Below are 18,141 nucleotides of genomic sequence, written 5' to 3' on the forward strand. Positions count from 1 at the left end.
TTCAGCAGGGGTGGCTGGGAAATGGAGTCCCCAACCAACCGGTGGCCCGGAGGTTCCCCATCCCTGATATACACTTATAAGAGCCTGGATTGTCCATCCCTATAAAATTACTGTGGGCACTAGAACCATAAATTCTATAAGCAAACATGAAAACTAACTTTGTAGTCCTTACTTTTGTAATTAATTTGCTAGTCAGGAAGAGCAATAATTACTGGTGAAACTAAAGAGAAGTGACTTTATAAATGTGGTGACTAGCCTGTCCAGCAAACATTCCAGGAAAAGAAGAAAGAAAATTACATCTACAAACATCGTAGGGCCAGGGGCTATGTTGGTTTTTACTATTTTATCTAAAAAAAAATTTGAAGTGTGGATATGTAGTAAGAAATCTTTAGGGAGGAAATAGCAATATTAACATTTTAACTGAAGCCCATATGTAGCTCTTGTTGAAACAATTGGTAATTTATTTTGCAATATAGTTGCTATTTGAATGTACTGAAAGAATGCTTCAGGAAACCAAGCTCACACAACAGCGCGTTTTTAATGAATGAGACAATAGATTGACAATCCCCACCCCGTCTGCTCTGTAGTGTACTTATACCTTATATTTTAGTCTATTTTTATATTAAATATTTAATAAATATATTCAGATTAATGCTGGGTGAAACTTGTCTAAAGTCAAACCTCACCTGATGTGAGAGCAATTAAAGCATGAAGTTTGTTGGAAAAGCCGTGGTTTCCACTTTCTAATTTTTGGGTATGAGTACAAATATTCAGAGAGACAGCATCCCTCTGAAACAATCCTTCACGCTGACAGTCCATACTTAGCCCTCGAACCTGATAAAATTTTGCACTTCATCTTCCTCTGGGTGAAATGAATGACTCTAGGCAGTCCAGAGCCAGGAAATAGGACCATTTGTACAAAGGGCAGATTGAGGATGCACCCTTGTTACAACAAAATATGTCTTGTATTGTAACACATACCATACTGGATGTATACTTCATTTTCATTTCAGTCAGCATCTCTTCCATGTTCTGGGAGATCATCTCCGGCATTATGTGATCTGTGATGAAAAGGAACAAGGCAATTCAATTTGGAGAGAAGGAGAAAGGTTTTATATAGGATCTAGACTTTTGTATTCCAGCACTTAAAAATTGTCCAGCTCTACTGTGTGTACAACTGTGGTGAATGACCTGGACAAAAGCTATTCCTACAGCCCAGATATGGCGTTACTATACTTTTGCAATATTACTTAACCTGAATTTGAAAACCTATTTCAGGTTTCCTACAACAGAGGATTGCTTTTTACCCAATATTCTCCCTGGAATCAGCAAACTATAATTTCCCAGTCACTGCTCCCGAGCTCATCTGCAGTGCAGAGGTTTTCTCTGTTGCCTTAATCATTTTATGCACTGTGGAACAAAAATGACTGGCCAGAGAAGAGTAAAATCATCAATGCCTTACCATACTGAACCATCTCATTTATCAGCAGGCATATATTTTCCACCACTTCTGGATCATCATAGTGAAAGTGGTAGGCATCTTTGATCAGAATTATTCCACTACCCTTTGAATCTGTTATTACAAATCTGAAAGCAGCTAACTCTGGAAGAAAGAGAGAGACAAGTGCTACTAGCATCTCTGAACTTTGCTATTTGTTTTCCTAACAATTTTGTTTTTCCTTCCAGTCTGAGTAGGAAGCACAGATGACCTTAACAACAACATAGCTAACATGCCAATAACATTCTCCTTGTAAGTGAACATCTGAAAGTCCTAGCCCAATGGTGCCTGTTCTGTCTGCGCACTGAAAAGCTATTTTGAAGCACCATCAGATGGTGAATAAAAGACTGAACAAGCAACTGACATTGTACAGGAGGACAAAACTGCTCTTTGTGTGTCCCAAGTTCTTTGATCATTTATTATTCACCTTTAGCACTTTATTTTTTTATACACTAGATACAAACCCATTGTGATTAACAGAGGGAAGGAAATAGTTTAAGCACTTCAAAAATTTATAATACTGTCCCTCATCCCCTTACTGATCCATCTACCAGTTCCTTCAAACACTCATGGCTCCTTATAGACATGTAAAAAGTGCTTTACCAGAAGAAGCAACACGTTAGTTTGACCTGATTCTGCAGCATCTGTAAAGATTGGGCGCTTCAGTGAGGCTTTTTGGTGCTTTCATCTAAAGCTGAGTCAATCATCTATTAGATAGAAATGCCAAAAAAGCCCCGCTAAAGCACTTGATCTATACAGATGCTGCAGAGCTGGGTCAAACTATTGCACTGCCTCTTCTGGGCATATGCTGGGTTTGGCGCAGGAGTGCACCAAGTTTAAAGCACATTTTTTTCACATCTGCAAGCAGCCCATGTGTCTTGTTCTTGAGAATAAACAGGTAATGAATGCAGTCTTTCTGTCTGACTGCTTTCCTCACAGAGTTGGAAAGAAAAGACTGCTCCAGGAGGACAGATGCAACTCCCAACCCTAATAGGAACCCTCAATCTATTCAGTGATCTCTGTCGCTGATGCCACCTGCTGTGGTTAAAAATAAAGCTTCCTTAAGTCTTACCAGACATCCTTAGAAGGCTTGCTAATGCCAGACAGGCGTTCTTCACCAGCACAGGGCGTTCCAGGTTCATCCTGAGAGCATCCAGCAGAAGCGCAGTTGTCGGTTCATATTCATTTTCAGTTAAGCAACCTGAAGAGGAGAAAAATATCCATGACTCTTTTCTGCTTTGGCCTCATGCTTCTAAAAGGATTCCTTTACTATACCCCAACAACAAACATAAACTCTGGCAAGCCTACTGTACTTTAATATAAACTAATAGAAAGTCCAAGCATCATGAATGGTCCAAGGACTTCAGACTGTTCTGAAGCATCTACTCTGTGAGGATCTAGGTTCAGTTTCTCATCTCAGCCTTTCACTTCATGAACCAGCAGGAGTGGCGAGCTGGAAAAGCTTCACATACTCTATTTGTAGGTGCTTGGGGAGAAGAGGAGTGTGTGCATTGCTTAGGCATTGTTTTAACTTGGGCTAGAAGGATGATGGGCAGACACTGGGCTTTAATGGTGCAAGAAATGGAAAATGGGTAGGGCTCCTGTATAAGCATGAACAGACAACGGTAGGAGAAGAACGCAGCAAGGCTGATTTAATCCAGGCAGCATCTCCAGGGGAGCATGAGTGCAGGGTTCGTATTCCGACAATGGCCCTCCAAAGGTATATACATAGTGACAGCGAGAAGATATTTTTCTTTATAACTTGAAACTTCCTTCCCAAGGTGTGGTTAGCACATATTAACAATAGCTTTTTTCCCTGCAATGCATTCCACAGCACTAATGCAGTATTTGCAGGGGTTTACATAGATGGAGCTATAGCAAAAATAGAATTCTTCCATCATTAGAAAAACAAACATAGAGGTAAAATTTTGTTCTATATAGGTTCTATCATACTCAAAACCACAGTATTCAATAGTTAATTTAGTTAAACTAGCTAAGTAGTATTAAAAATGCATTAAACTTCATTAGAAAGAGAAAAGCTAGGGCATGTAAAGTTAGGAGTTATAATTTTAACTGTGTTGCTATCTGTAGAGCCAGCTAAGGTACAGCGGGTTGTATAGTATTAACTTGGAGAACTGAGTCATCCCTAACATTCATTATAATGAACAGTAAAGTATCTGCAGTGTGTGCTTCTGCAAAAATGGCAAAGCTCACCATGAAGTGACAGTACCCAGAGGGCAGAGCAAGCTGACTCAACCACCTCCCCATTCTGATGGTGCACTTGGAGGACTGCAGAGATTATTTGGACAGCATTTTTCAGCAATGTTCGCTCTACATTAGTCTCTGAAATTACAAGAAAATATGGTTACAAGAAAATATGGTTACATCAAATACAGACTGTTTAATATTACATAGTGCAAACAGACTAAATCACAAACAAATCCTCGGTGTTTAAAAGGTACCGAGAAAGGAGGTTTAGAGCATTCAACACCACTGTTTAAATAAGCCCTGTAATATATGGTTTATTTTAAAATATTCCAGATTCCTACCATTACCTGTTTTTTTTACATTAAAAAAAAATAACCTTGCATTATTTCAGCTGCTTCCATTTCCTAGGGCTTTGCAATTATATCATGACATACAAACTAGTATATACTGTACTGGCTCTGTCTAACCTTCCAGGATAGAACATAGCATACAGGAAATCATACCAGTAGATCACACAGGAAAATACATAGTTGAACCTGCAGGAAAAATTTCAATAGGCAGGAATTGGTCAATACTGCCAGATGGTCAAAGCCTCATATTTTCCTTTCACTGAAAAGGTTTCACCTCAAACACCACCATAGTGCCCTATGGCACTAATTCAGTACCAGCACCATGAAAATTCTGCTGATCGGTGTTCACCAGCTATGTCTTTCTGCTGCAACTACCATTTTTTTCTGAGTTTTTAGATTGTGAGATATGACAAGCCTATAAAACAGAATAGCCATGTCACCATCCAGGTCAAACTGCCCCTCTATGAACACTCACCAGGCTGTTGGGTTTGCATCTGGCACAATGGGTTCACATGTTTTTATGCCCCACTTAGCCTCATGGCTCTGGCAGTCTCTCCTTTGGTCTCCCAGGCACAATAAGCACAGACAATTATCCTTTCACAGAAATGGGGCCTCATTATCCAGCTGCTGTAGTCCCACAAGGCCAGGGCTAATCTAGTAAGGCATCTAAAATCCCAATAATTTAAGCAAATCCTTCCCCCGAGTACCACCATGAGGGCACTTGGATTCAAGTTTCTCCCTCCAGGGCCTCATGACTTGAAACACAAAGGGTGTATTTGCACTGCAGACCAGAGTACAGTATAGAGATGCCTGAACTAGATTTAAATGAACTGACTTGTGCACCAGATGAAGTCTAGCCATGATGGCACAGAGCTCCAGACACCTTCTTGGATGAACTGTGGCTTAATTACCAGACTTCTTGGGCCAACTGGTTTTGTAAGTCAGGTCACCTCCTCAGTCAAGGGGACTTCTGTTTGAAGAGAAGATAGACTTTGCTGACCCTCTAGCTCTCCCAGGTGTAAGAATTCCTTCTAAGCCTTACAGTGTAATATGGAGACCGCAGAAAAAATGTACTATCAAAATGCTCGCAGAACAAAATGGAAACTGCAGTTTAGTATACAAAAATAGGCATGCACACTCATTTACAAGCGTGGTTAAAGGCTGTTTCCAGAAGAGATTGTCATAAAAAAAGTCAGGACACAATGTAGAAGCATTAGAAAGCTACTTATTTGAAATATCATCATCGCCCTACCAAAGTCACCATAAGATTTGCATATTGCACCCTTACTGCAACCAAAAGTACTGAGAAGTTTGTATTGTTCTCCAAACTATGCTATTCCACAGCTCACTCGGCAATGAAGTCTCTAAAGCTATTCCAGCAAAGCACTCTACAGCACATGTTCTCCAAAACCCCACTGTCCCCAAATACAGAAATGATTCACCCATAACTACAAGACAACTGTAATGTTCTACTTGCCATTTGAAGCCAAGCTCCAGAGAACTCCCGAACAAGAGGCACAGATTTTTTCATTATGAAGAAAATTGCTTGTAATAGTCAGGACGTCCGAGATGACTCCAGCTTTCCTCAGTTTTTCTGCAGCGATTTCTAATAAGCAGAGAAAACGCTTAATTGTGGTTCTTGCTACTGGCACCATTACCCAACAAAATTAAGAGGAGTAACAAGATACAATCGGCAGAATGAAACAAAGTGAATAGAAAGAACTGGATTATTAATAACAACCACACACAGAGCTTGTAAAAATAGTCTTTTCATAAACTATTTGAATGAACTTATCCCTTGCCATTACAGTTTGGAGCTTTACAAGAAAATAAAATAAAAGTAATTGAGAGCACAGTAATTGCTACCATTCAAATAGCTGTGACTATAGCAATCCCATTAACACTTAAGTTGTTTTTCAAAATGACCTCCCAAGTCAAAAGTGCCTCAAGTCCTATATAGGCACTTCTATGTTTTTATAAATTGAAATTAAATACTTAACACTTTAAGACAGTTTCAAATCTCTTTACTAATGAAACACTTCCTTAAATCTTTACAAGAAGCAGCTAGGTAGTATCCTGAGTTGATTAGGTACCATAAAGATGTAAAAATAATAATATTAATATTTTAATTGCTCCACAATTGCTCCACAATTCAAAAAGGATGTGGAGAAGCTTGAGAAAGTCCAAAGAGCCACGCGCATGATCAGAGGTCAGGAAAACAGACCTTATGATAAGAGGCTGAGAGCTATGGGACTCTTCAGCCTAGAAAAGCGCAGGCTCAGGGGTGATCTGGTGGCCACCTCTAAGTTTATCAGGGGTGCTCTCCAGGATCTGGGGGAACGTTTGTTCACCAGAGCGTCCCAAGGGATGACAATGTCGAACGGTCATAAACTCCTCCAAGACCGTTTCAGGCTGGACATAAGGAAGAACTTTAGTGTCTGAGCCCCCAAGGTCTGAAATAACCTGCCACTGGAGGTGGTTCAAGCACCTACTTTGAACGCCTTCAAGAGAAATTTGGATGTTTATCTTGCTGGGATCCTGTGACCCCTGCTGACTTCCTGCCCCTGGGACAGGGGGCTGGACTCAATGATCTTCCAAGGTCCCTTCCAGCCCTAATGTCTATGAAATCTATGAAATACTTGGTCTTGGAAAAAACTAATACAAATGAATACAATGCATAAACTTGGCCATGGAGAAATTAAGTAACTTGTCTGGTCCCCAGGAGCCTAAAGCAGAACCAGAAGGGCAAATAAGATTCTATGCCATAATCTTCCCAAGTGTTACTATCTGCATGAGTTAATAAGAGTTACTGGTTATCCAATCAAGGCTGAAAAAAAATCTCCCCTTTAGTACATCCAGCCCCCAACAATATCAAGACGTATGCTCAGGCTCCATGACACATTACAAATAAAACAGGCAAACTAATGCCCCTGAATGGAAACATAACTTGTTCCATGCAGCAATATTTCTAAACCAAATAATAGAGGTATCCACTATCTATCTAATCCAAGAGCGATAAATGTGGAAAATGAGACATGCCTATCTAAAAGGACAAGGTGACCCACCACTGATCGAAATCATCATCAGTAATGTGCAAACCAAGGAGAGCAGCTCTTCGTTTTCTGAATATGTTCTCATTGTCTTTAACAGAGAGTTGATTACATCCTCATCAACTACCACCTCCACATCCAGGTTCTGTTCTAGTGCTGTCAAAAATAAAACAACAATCAACACGAGCAGGCTGCAGATGTTTTTACTGAAATCTAATATTCCTGTCCTCCCCACAGCTTTGACATGAAGCAAGCAATGTTTCTCAAATTAACAGAGTCTTGTATTGTAATTCTCTTTCCTACAATCAAATGTCATTTATGTCTCAGTTTTAGTCTCAATTTCCCAAAATAAACGCAGGAAATAATATCATAAAATGAAGAAAGGAACCTAAGTTAAGTGAAAAAGAGGGACAATTCCTGATGACATCATTTTTGCCCAGGAGACTTGATTTCTTTCAGATCTTCAAAATATGCATTACTCCTCCAGTAAAAATGAAACTTCATTAGATAGCAACCTACATTCACAGCCTACAAACTGTGAAGCTAAGGCATAGACAAGAACACCATGGCAAACATATAAAAACTGCCAGGAGCTCACATATTCAATTTCCCGTTTTGTAGCACACTGCATTTGTATGCCCTGAACATTTAACTTTGTCACAGAATCATGTCACTTGTTTATAAACCCTAGTAACTCTGCAAAAGGAAATAGAAAACAACCCTGATATTCTTCATAAGTCGGTATTACTTAATATCTATAAGATCAGAGACACTACGGGTGTGTCCAGACAAGCGTGGATGTCTGTTTCCCCAGGAACAAGTGGCAGTGGTGCACCTTGCACTGTTGCTAGTTGTCCCCTGGGAATGTCTGTGCCACATGGCGTGCTTTGGCATGGGCAGGTTACCCCAGGTGGGGTAGGTGAGGCTGAGGCCAGCACTGGGCTGGCCCCAGCAGCCTTACCTGGGGCCTCCTGGGGCTATAGCAATGGCGATTCTGCCACGTAAAGCCTGGCCAGCAGCCACAGCACAACTCTGGGCAGCCCGGCTCCACTTCTAAGTGGCGCGCGCTGCCTGTGCACGAGCTGCTCCACTTTTTTTTATCCAAGGGTAAAAAAGCCTGCGAAAAGAAAAGTGGAGCAGCGCACACGTGGCCAGCGCTCCCCTGCAGCGCAGAGAACATCTAAATGCGTGTTATGTGGCACCGCAGATGTGTTTGCGGCGCCACATACCACACAGCTGCACTCATCTGGAAGTGGTCTAAATGAACAAGAGAAATTCATTTATTCCAATTCCATCAATATGAAACTCCACAAAATTAGAGTCCTCATTGAAGAGATTCACCTATCTAAATTACCTTCTGATCACTCAACTGTGGTCCTCCTTCCTTCTAATTTTTTTATTATTATAAGCTCTCAAAATCAGGTTGGCATTCAGGGTATGTGACACAGGAAACCTTCCAGGGTGCCCAATTTCTAGGGATAATTCCTGCCAGGCTGCCTCCTCCAGAATAATTTAGAGAGCTGCAGGAAAAACTCTGCTAAGATCACTGCAGGAAAGCTTTGGGAGGCCAGGAGCTGTGGCGCTAGTTTAGTTCTAATCAGGTCTGGTGTCTGCCCCTTCCTCACCAACCTACATAGCTTTAAGGTATCTCGAAAAACTCGGGACACAAAGGGCTCTTACACTGGTTCACTACACCTGGTCTACATTCACACAGCCCATTTAAAGCCACATGAACGTAACCCAGGAGCAAAGTGCACAGGCGTTCACCAGTTCCAGGAGCAGCACAGAGAAAACCCATTAAGTTGATCTAAATATAACTTTTGTACGTACCCAAAAGCCCCAGTGCCAGCCCTGATCCAAGCTTGAGAATGCAAGATCCTCTTATAGTTGGCTAAATTCCCAACATAACTATAAATATACCTCTTAGAAATTATCAATTTTATTATTTCTGTCTTGTTCACTACATGTGATGTTGCAAGATGCCCAACATTTCATATGAAATCCCACTACTGTACCTTGGCCAACAACATCAAGCAGTAATCTGCAGCCATCTAATTGTAGCTCGAGAGAATCTATGTGAGTCCTCATTGCAGAAGTGACAGGTCTTGTAAGTCTGAGCAGATATCCTAAGGCGGTGGGGAAAGGAATCATCAGAGTCAATATTCATTAACACTATCAACTCTGCTGAACTCTATACTTCCTAACAGTAATACTACATGGGATTCCTAGTTTCAGGACAGGTTTACTCCACTAGGCATGACGTAGTACAGCAGAGATGAGCAAACAATGTTCTAAATCTGAAATGAAAGGTACGGGGACCAAAATAAAAGCAATAGACATTGAGGCCTATCATCTCTACAACAGTACCTCTGTACTGAAGAGGAACTGCTCTAAAATGCCCATTTGTCCAAATTACAGATAGGTATCAGGTTCCTAGCAAGCTGCAAGCCCATACTGGTTGGCCATATTGTGAGCAATGTGTGCTGAATGCTGATACGGGAGGGCTCATAAACTATTTCTCAGAATCTGTGGGGGAGATTACTTGAGTAGTTCTCCAAGATCCAGCAAGTCTTTGAGCAGAGTCAACTAATCAAAAGAAGTAATTCGTCCACAAAACTTGATGATAAAAGGAACTCACACGACCTCTTGGGACCTATTCTAAGCATGCTCACAGATATAAGGATCTGTTTAAACCACGGTACAAAAGTTTCAGCCTAGCAAATATCCACAATTGGATATATGGGGTTCCTATCACTGATAGAAGACTCTGCTGAGAAGCCAAGCACACATATTCACACTATTACTGATAACATAATAACTCAGAAAACACCCTTTTCAGTTCAGCTATTTAACAAGAATTCAGAGTTGTCAGGAAATAACAATCTTCTTTCCCTTAATGCTTTCAGCCTAGTCTCAGCACATCAAATCACTACATTACAAGACTAACCAGACTATAAGCATTTTTAACACTGAAAGTCAACATCAGCGCTAAACATGAGATTCAGCTGAAATCAGAGTACCATATAGTGACATTTGTCAAACTCTAAGTGCTCCTGAAGGACTAGTTCAATGGCACAACTCAAATAAGGCATAATGTTGGGACCAGCTATATAACCTTCCCCACAGCTTTCCCAAAATACTAGGATTTCACTCTGCAACACCCCTTACAATCCTAGTCCTGTGAGTCATCAGATCTCTGAAATACATGCATCTTGTCTACTCTACCAGCACTGCTGTCAACTCACCCAGTTACTGACTTAAACCACCCACCTGAAACACCTCATAGGTCTGCCAAAGTACTTTAGTCCTGTTCTACAATGCCTCTGCTATTTCAAACCAAGCTTTTCCCAAAGGACAATTACTAATTGGAACAATTTGTGGGTCATTTCAGCATGCACACACATGGAAAACAGGATGACATCAATTCTACTCATCTTCATTTGTAGCCAAGGGCAGAATTTACTTTTTTCTGTATTCCCAAAGCGCTAGCAATGACCGAGAACACAATAAAATAAAGCACTGAAGTACTGAACCTTACCACTTTCATTTTCTAGTAAGCTGGTGATGTGCTTTATTGCTTTTGCTTGAGCCTCCTCTATGTCACGGTAAGTCTGCATAAATTCTGCATGAAACAAAACATTTTTGCTAAATCATTTTATATGAGAATTTACAGAAAATATTCATAATTTTGCTGTATCGCTATTCTCCTCCAGCCCTATGAATTCACATAAAAGAAATCCAGCTTGAGATTCAGTTGAAAAAAAAAGAAGGTGCAAGACATTTTTTTAAGTTGCTAGATGTTACTCCATCTCACTTGCAATTGTATATGTATGGACATACGCAGCAAAAATGAACAAGATTCCTCTTCTTGCCTTATGCAAATGGTATTACCTGTTTTTAGGAAATTGTAGCAATGTCTAAAATTGCAATGGACTTCAAAGGCTTTACGCACTCCTGTAATCTTACACAGAGAAACTTTTCAGAATTGAAGCTAATTCCATCTCTACCCTTGACAGACATCATGAACCAAATCCTCTGGTTTTAGATTTAAAATCTCTGGGGGGAGAAACATTTTACAAGTCTCCAACCGTTACAGAACTGCCAAAAATGAGAAAACAGCTGTACTTTGTTATGCAACCTGGCATCCCTCTAAAAGTTGCAAGTATTCTGCATTTTTTTCAGAGTGAAATGTATGTTAGGTCAACTTTAATTCAGAAGCAGTCACAAACCATTGCCACCCTGGAAATTCTCTAAATTCTTAAGTGTAAGTTTTAAAAAGCATTCCAATGTAAAATGGTATTTAAAATGTAATCTAAAGAGATTTAAATACAATTATTTAAAAAGAGATAGGAGTTTTTCTTCATATAATAAAGCATTTTGACTGAGTATCTTTAACAGTTAATATAATCAGAGTTAAGGCTCTCAAGAACTTCCTTCAAGAAAATCTCCAAAACTCTAGCACACATTCTTTTATGTCCATTTTAGACTTTGCATTAGCTAAGAGCTAGAAACCTTAGAAGATTACAGAACACATAGCACAGGTTTTGGTTGAACATGTTGTGAAATCACTTTTCAAGTATAATGGCTATGCATTAATTCATTTCTGTATAATACATTCTCAATGGAAATAAGCACCCAAGAAACAAATGCCATTATCTCAATGGCAACTTGTTTTCTTTCTTACTTAGAGCACTTTCAATTCCTCCTTCAATGAGCACATCTACTATTTCTGGGGGCAAATGTTTTTCCTGCTTCAATAAAGGTGAACCAGCAAGAGTCAGACATTCCACAATATAGGGACTATCGATCAGATCCCTAGGGCAACAGGAGAGAGAGAAAAAAAGTCAGGAAAGTTAACACTGTTAAGTTACGCAAAAAAGAGGATTCTACAGGTGTTAGTGCACATGGTTATACGAGTAGAAATGTCATTAGTGGTTAAGATAGGGTTACGATGGTCTGGATTCCTAAATTTTGCTCTTACTTTTCACTAATTTCTCAACCTTGAGCAAGTCAGTTAAATTTTAGCTTTCAATTTGGGCATCCTAAAGATGTACTACTGAGTTACTTTGTGGGGGTGCGTTGAGGCTTTAAGTAGTTTGTCAAGATCTTTGAGAGTCTTCTATAAAAATAAAACTGTGCTTCATGTTGACATTTTCCACAGTAAGCCCCACTTGCCTAAAAGCTACGTATTGCTTGGTATCATCTTTCTATAATATAATTGTCCAACAAAAAATTCTATTTACTCTGACCAGAGAGCCTGCAGTTAGTGTCCACTAGAACACCCATTTCACAGATGGGGACACTCAGGCAATGACAAGTCATGTCTTCCTTACAGCAAGATATCACAGCAAGTCAGCTACAGAGGCCAAGTGAGAGCACAGGAGCTAAGGTTCAGGTCCCTTGTTCTGAATGCTAAGGAACAGTCCCACTTAGAGAAGAAAGAAGAAAAAAACCAAGACAGAATGGAGCAAGGTAAAAATGGCCAGAACTCACTTTGCTGTGGGTCTCATACTGGGCTGAATCTGCAGCATCATAAGTAAAACAGGGCACAAAGGCAAAGAACTTTTATCCCGGTTCTGCATTAATGTCAGAACCTTCCCAAGACTGCTGGTGTCCTGTCTAATCTCCTTCAGTAATGACATTATCTCTTCTGCCTGCAAAGAACAGAACACTGGTAAATCTTGCATGTATCCACTGTATCGATCTCTTTAAGAAGTAGGGCAGGGAAAGGGAACCAGCACTTAAAATCCATAATGAAATGTTCAACATACTCTCGGTATTACATACTTGCAGAAAGAAGCAGGTCATCATGTCAAGTAGAATAGAACCTAGAGACCAGATGTCAGACTTCTCACTAAAGGAGAAACAGAGTGCTTCTGGGGCCATCCAGGATTTACTGTCAGGATCTGCTGAAATAAGTGCCATACTGGTAATGTTGTTGACACTGATTAAACATAGCTTTGTTTGCCTGTGTGTGATCTGTAGGCAGCAGTTTCACATCTAAGAACAATTTAGAAAGATTCAGCGGGGAATCAGATTTTACTGATAATATGCCATAGAAGATTCTGAAAAGAACAGTACTACCACTCATGACATACGTTCTCCAGGATCTGACTATCTGTTAAACTAACTTGACAATACATTTATAAGACAATCTGTAACAGAGCTAGCGAGTGACTCACAAAATGGTTAACAGCTTTTTTCCTCTTCAGCTGTGACGGTAGTTTGAGAGAGATGGGCATTTTTCTCTGACACCCATGAAATTCATTTTGTATGTACCACAAAACTGCCATCAGATAGTTAGGTTTTTTAATCACATTTTAAGTCAATGATCTGAATCTAAGTACTTTAAAAACTCGTTGCCAATCTTTATACGCAATCTACTTCACCGTTGGTTTGATCTTTTGTAAAGATTGTACTTATTGCTAAGAAAAAAAAAAAGACATAATGGGTGGGGAAATCAATCTCTAACTGATTTTTAAAGGAATAATTAAAAACTGCTAACCACAGCTGAATCTTGTTAAAAAGAAAACCTAGTAAAATATTAAAAATGTAACAGCTACCTTCTTCTACTCTTATCTTCCATTTCACTTCATCAGTCATAAGTGTTTCTACACTGAAATCACAAAGCATGAAGGACGCTTCACCAGTTAAAAGGATGTTAGAAGGTTTGAGGTTTCTGCAACACAGAACTGTTTTTATCAACCTGCTAAATCAAAGTGTAATGATGCTTAGCTACAGGCTCCTTTTTCACATAAAAAGATGTGTTTTGTTTCTAAACTGCACATTATAATGAAGCAATACATTTAAATTTCCCTTATTTTACTATGAAATGCTTCCAATAATCCATGTAGAAAGCTCCAACTTCATCTGAACCTATTAAAACTAAAACTATTCCTACTATAAATTAATTTTGACATCCGATTTAGCTGCATCTCCCCACCATGCCATCAAAACACGCCATCTTTGGCTGCTTAAGTGAGTAGCTGTGGTGAAATGATAGCTCAGCTGCAAAAAGGCAAGGTCCAAACAGTCAGAGAGGCTGGAATCACTACTCACCTGTGAAAAATATTTTGTTTGTGTATATAAAACAAAGCATCCACCATCTGTCCCAGGAACTTCGAAATCACCTATCAGCAGAAATATACAAAGAATAACTACTGGTACATAGAAAAATGAGACCCATCTTAATACATCAGGGCTTTTTTGTATGATACAGGCTGCAGTTCAGCAGGACATGTTACTCTCCCCTTCTACAGTATCCTTCATATAATAACTGTTACAAACTTATAAGCAACTAACATACACCTGCCCTATGATTCAGGCAAGTATTATTATCCTAATTTTTCACAGAGGTAAACTAAGATAAGAAAAGGCTGAATAGGCTCAAGAGCACAAAAGCATATAAAAGTACTAAGTATATTATTGTCATTACATAATGACTCAGTGGCATATCTGGAAACAGACTTCAGCACTCTTAACCTCTGGTCTTCAGCTTAAAGTAATAGATGCTGTGCTCAGAAGTCTCTGGTGACTGGCAAAGGACAGAGGCTACCAAAAGAAAGTCAAGGCACTGAGAGATTCGTTTGTCTCCATCAGATACTTCCTCTAATTTTTTACCATATGTTCCATTTTCTTTAACTTCTGCCTGTTTGCTTTGATGAGAGATGAAAGGTCTCCGTGGTCCAAGTATTGCGTCACCAGACAAAGAAACAAAGACGAAATCTGCAACACAGATTGAGCACAGATTATTTTATCTAGTCGTTTGCAGGGTGAGGACGTAGCCAATAAGAAATAAGTGTCAGCAACTGGCCACGCAAATGGATCTGGTGCTCACCCATTCAAGTACGTTGTCTCCCACAGATGAGTCAATATTTAGTTTGACTATTTAAGTAAAGAGAATCCACTCACACAAGACCTACCTAAGTGTCTATATTTGAAACTACAGGAGACAACTGCACTGAAACAAATCCCACTAAAATCAACAGGATTTTTGTTTGAGTTAGCAATGTAGAGTCAGGTCCAGTAAGAAATAGTTCTTGGCTACTGGTTCCCTATGGGCTTGTTTTTAAAGAGTTCTATATGGCCGTGCATATAAGGGAACAGAAACAGTCTGAAAACAAATATCCGCTGCGCAGGTTAAGACATAAGGAGCAACGAGTGCATTCAGAAGCACAAACTCTGAGATCAAGCCCAACCATCCCATACCTTGCTGCCCCACTGCTGGATTCTGAAGCATACCTAAATAGCTTTGCAGCTTGTTTAACTTAACTTCAGAGAAGCAGGCTCTACTATAGGTCCAACAGTCTTATATAACCCACTGCCTACTGTCCCATATTAATAAGGGAAAACTTGCAAAACTTAGTTGCAAACAAGAACTAAAATGCCTGTGGTTACAGAAACAGCGGCATGCTTCACTCGAACAAACACTATTTCTTTCTCACCTTATTATCCCATGAAATAAACAATTCTTTGTAAGTACAGATGTGTGAATGCTGAAGTTTCAGCAGGTCTGTTGCCTGTTGGAAAAATTGCAAAGAGAGATGACTGTTGCTGAATAACAGTTTGTATGCTTCTTGCAACTGGATAAAAAGTATACCTTTCAAAATTCAAAGCACAAAGAGCAGATTCCTGACTTCTGTTCATCTTATCTCTCTGACAGTAGCAGCCACAATCAAATCTTTTCTCCTTTTAAGTTCTACCTCATATTTCTTACTGAAGAAATTACTAAATGAAACACTTACAGGATGCTCTGATCTGAATATAACTTTGCAAAAATGGCATTGGAAGGTTCCATGTATCCTATCCCATTAAGAAGTTTACAAGTAAAAGTACTGCTTCATATTTTTGAGCCCTGCAAATTCATCCTTGAATCTGAAAGTCACACTAGGTTGTTCAGGTACACCCATCATCTCCAGAAACCTTGATAAAAGTGTGCGCCAGAGGTGTAATTAACCTGTAAATGAGGTGCCCGAATCTCTAAATTTGGCCTCCAGGTAAAACCTTGAGGTAAAGGTCCAGAAACCTGAAACTCACTCAGTGATTCTGTTGGTGATGTGTGAGCAGGAACACAATTCAGTTCACTCTCCCATAACTGTGTTAGGGGCTCTGCAGAACTAACAGGAGTAAAAAAGTGTGGAAAACATACAACCACATGATAAGGCAAGAAAATGCCATTTCTGCAGTTACTTTCTGATGACAACCGCACAGTAACTGACTTAAAACATTCCCACACATTTGGAGTGGCAGGTGCTACGCAGAGTGAACCCTGTCTCTCACATTACACTATTCAGTGGGGAATGTCTTTTCTGTTGCAACACTAAATGTGATATGTAATTCTTCTAATGTAATTATTCTGTATTGATTAATGCTTAAGTATGCATGCGCAAAGCAGGCACCATAAGAAAGAATGGCCTGTCAAGTCACACGCATCAGGCTGTTTCTAGATCCACAGACATATGAAAAACCCCACAACATTAAAATAACTTATACCAACTAAACGTGGAGTCTTCAGTAACAAACAGAAGTATAAATAGATGGATCTCGGTCCTTCAGACCCAACACCAAACAGATGGGCTTTGTATGGTGTCCTGGAGGCAAATAAATGCAGGCTCTGAACTAATAGCCTACTGCTGAGAACAGCCGACCACTTGAACCTACATGTTCAAATACTGCTCTTGTTAATCAGGGAGTAGGGGTTGAACTCAGTCACCACAGTCTTTGAGGTCAGAGAACCTACCACAGGGGCGGGCAAACGGGCTGGACTGGGCCCATGGTGGACTCCGTTTCCCAGCAGCCCCTGCCTGCATCGCTGCAGCCAGTTTCCTGGAGACCCCAAGAACAGTGGTGCCATGACAGCACAGGCCAGGGTTTCCATGGAGACCAGCCCCAGCCATGCTGGCAGGGCCCACAGATGGGCAGGGAGCTGCTCTGGGGCTAGGATCTTGCAGCAGTGACAATGTAGTCCAGAGCTGGGGCACAGTTGCGATCTACTGCCCACATGCTGGGATGTTCAGGCAGTGGATTGTGGCTCTGCCCCAGCTCTGGACCACGCTGTCACCGCTGCAAGACCCCAGTCCCAAAGCAGCCCCCACCCAGCTGTGCGCCCTGCCAGCACGGCTGGGGCTGGCCTCCATGGAAACCCTGACCCTGCACGGTCACCGACTGCAGCAACACGGGCAGGGGCTGCTGGGAAATGGAGTCCGGCCACTGTCCAGATCTGCCATTTTGCCCGCCCCTGGACTACCAGGTGGTCACGGCCCAAATCACAATAGGTCAGTCTACATCAGTGGTCAACAACCGGTGGATCTCAATCCACTGGTAGATCCCGGGGCCTCTTGGAGTTGATCCGAGGCTGGGGTGGGGGGCTGAGTGCCCGCGTGCCTGCACGTGCGCGCCCCAGCCCAGCATGTCAGTCCCTGGGGGAGGGAAGGGGCCACACTGAGGCTCCCTGCGGTGAGGGACAGTGCCGCAGAGGCAGGAGCAGGGGTGGGGTTGAGTGGGACCCCGGCTGATTGGGACTTACCTGCTGCGGAGGTGCACCCCCAAATAAGTTTTTCTCCCTCTGCCTTGATCTGCCTCCACTCCGTCCCTCTCCATAGACTTACCTGCTGGGCAGGGGGGAAGGAGGGAGGGAGGTGGCGGCAGCGCAAGGTGGATCTTGGGTTGCTTTGAAATGCCGCAGGTGATCTCCTACTTAAAAAGGTTGGAGACGGCTGCCCTGCACGCTGCTGGTAGGGGGTCTGCCTGTTTGAAATAAGACTCTGCTCTTTCCGAACGAAGCGGGCAAAGGAAGGCTGCGCCCCTACCTCCGCCAGGGCCCGGTTGGCTTGGTGTTCGTCCACGCACTCCACCTGCAGCAGACACGGGGCACGGCTGGGAGCGGGGCGCCGCGGTGGGCAGCCCGACGCACATCCCGGCGGCGCTCGCTCCACGCATGGGGGCAGCAATCAGATGAGGAACGCGGCGCGCTCGCAGCCCCGGGACGGGATCCGTCCCAGCGGAAGAGGAGGACGGCCTGTGTGGACACCCCCGC

General features: G+C 41.5%; 1 protein-coding gene across 1 annotated transcript in view; it reads right to left on the reverse strand.

Moving 5' to 3' along the window:
- Positions 1–18,136, reverse strand: part of STKLD1 (serine/threonine kinase like domain containing 1) — a gene marked incomplete at its 5' end in the record, with an annotated part of 19,542 nt that extends 1,406 nt beyond the window's left edge. Inside the window, 18 exon segments of the mRNA XM_025211290.1 lie at positions 982–1,061; positions 1,463–1,603; positions 2,571–2,699; positions 3,713–3,841; positions 5,534–5,662; positions 7,122–7,262; positions 9,122–9,232; positions 10,645–10,728; positions 11,791–11,921; positions 12,600–12,760; positions 12,894–13,015; positions 13,670–13,785; positions 14,166–14,236; positions 14,727–14,831; positions 15,551–15,625; positions 17,915–17,974; positions 17,976–18,074; positions 18,077–18,136. Of these exon segments, the coding sequence (XP_025067075.1) occupies positions 982–1,061; positions 1,463–1,603; positions 2,571–2,699; positions 3,713–3,841; positions 5,534–5,662; positions 7,122–7,262; positions 9,122–9,232; positions 10,645–10,728; positions 11,791–11,921; positions 12,600–12,760; positions 12,894–13,015; positions 13,670–13,785; positions 14,166–14,236; positions 14,727–14,831; positions 15,551–15,625; positions 17,915–17,974; positions 17,976–18,074; positions 18,077–18,136 (1,944 nt within the window).
- Positions 18,137–18,141: the final 5 nt, after the last annotated feature.

This window comes from Alligator sinensis, unplaced genomic scaffold (assembly GCF_000455745.1).
Source record: "Alligator sinensis unplaced genomic scaffold, ASM45574v1 scaffold829_1, whole genome shotgun sequence".
NCBI classification, from domain to species: domain Eukaryota; kingdom Metazoa; phylum Chordata; order Crocodylia; family Alligatoridae; genus Alligator; species Alligator sinensis.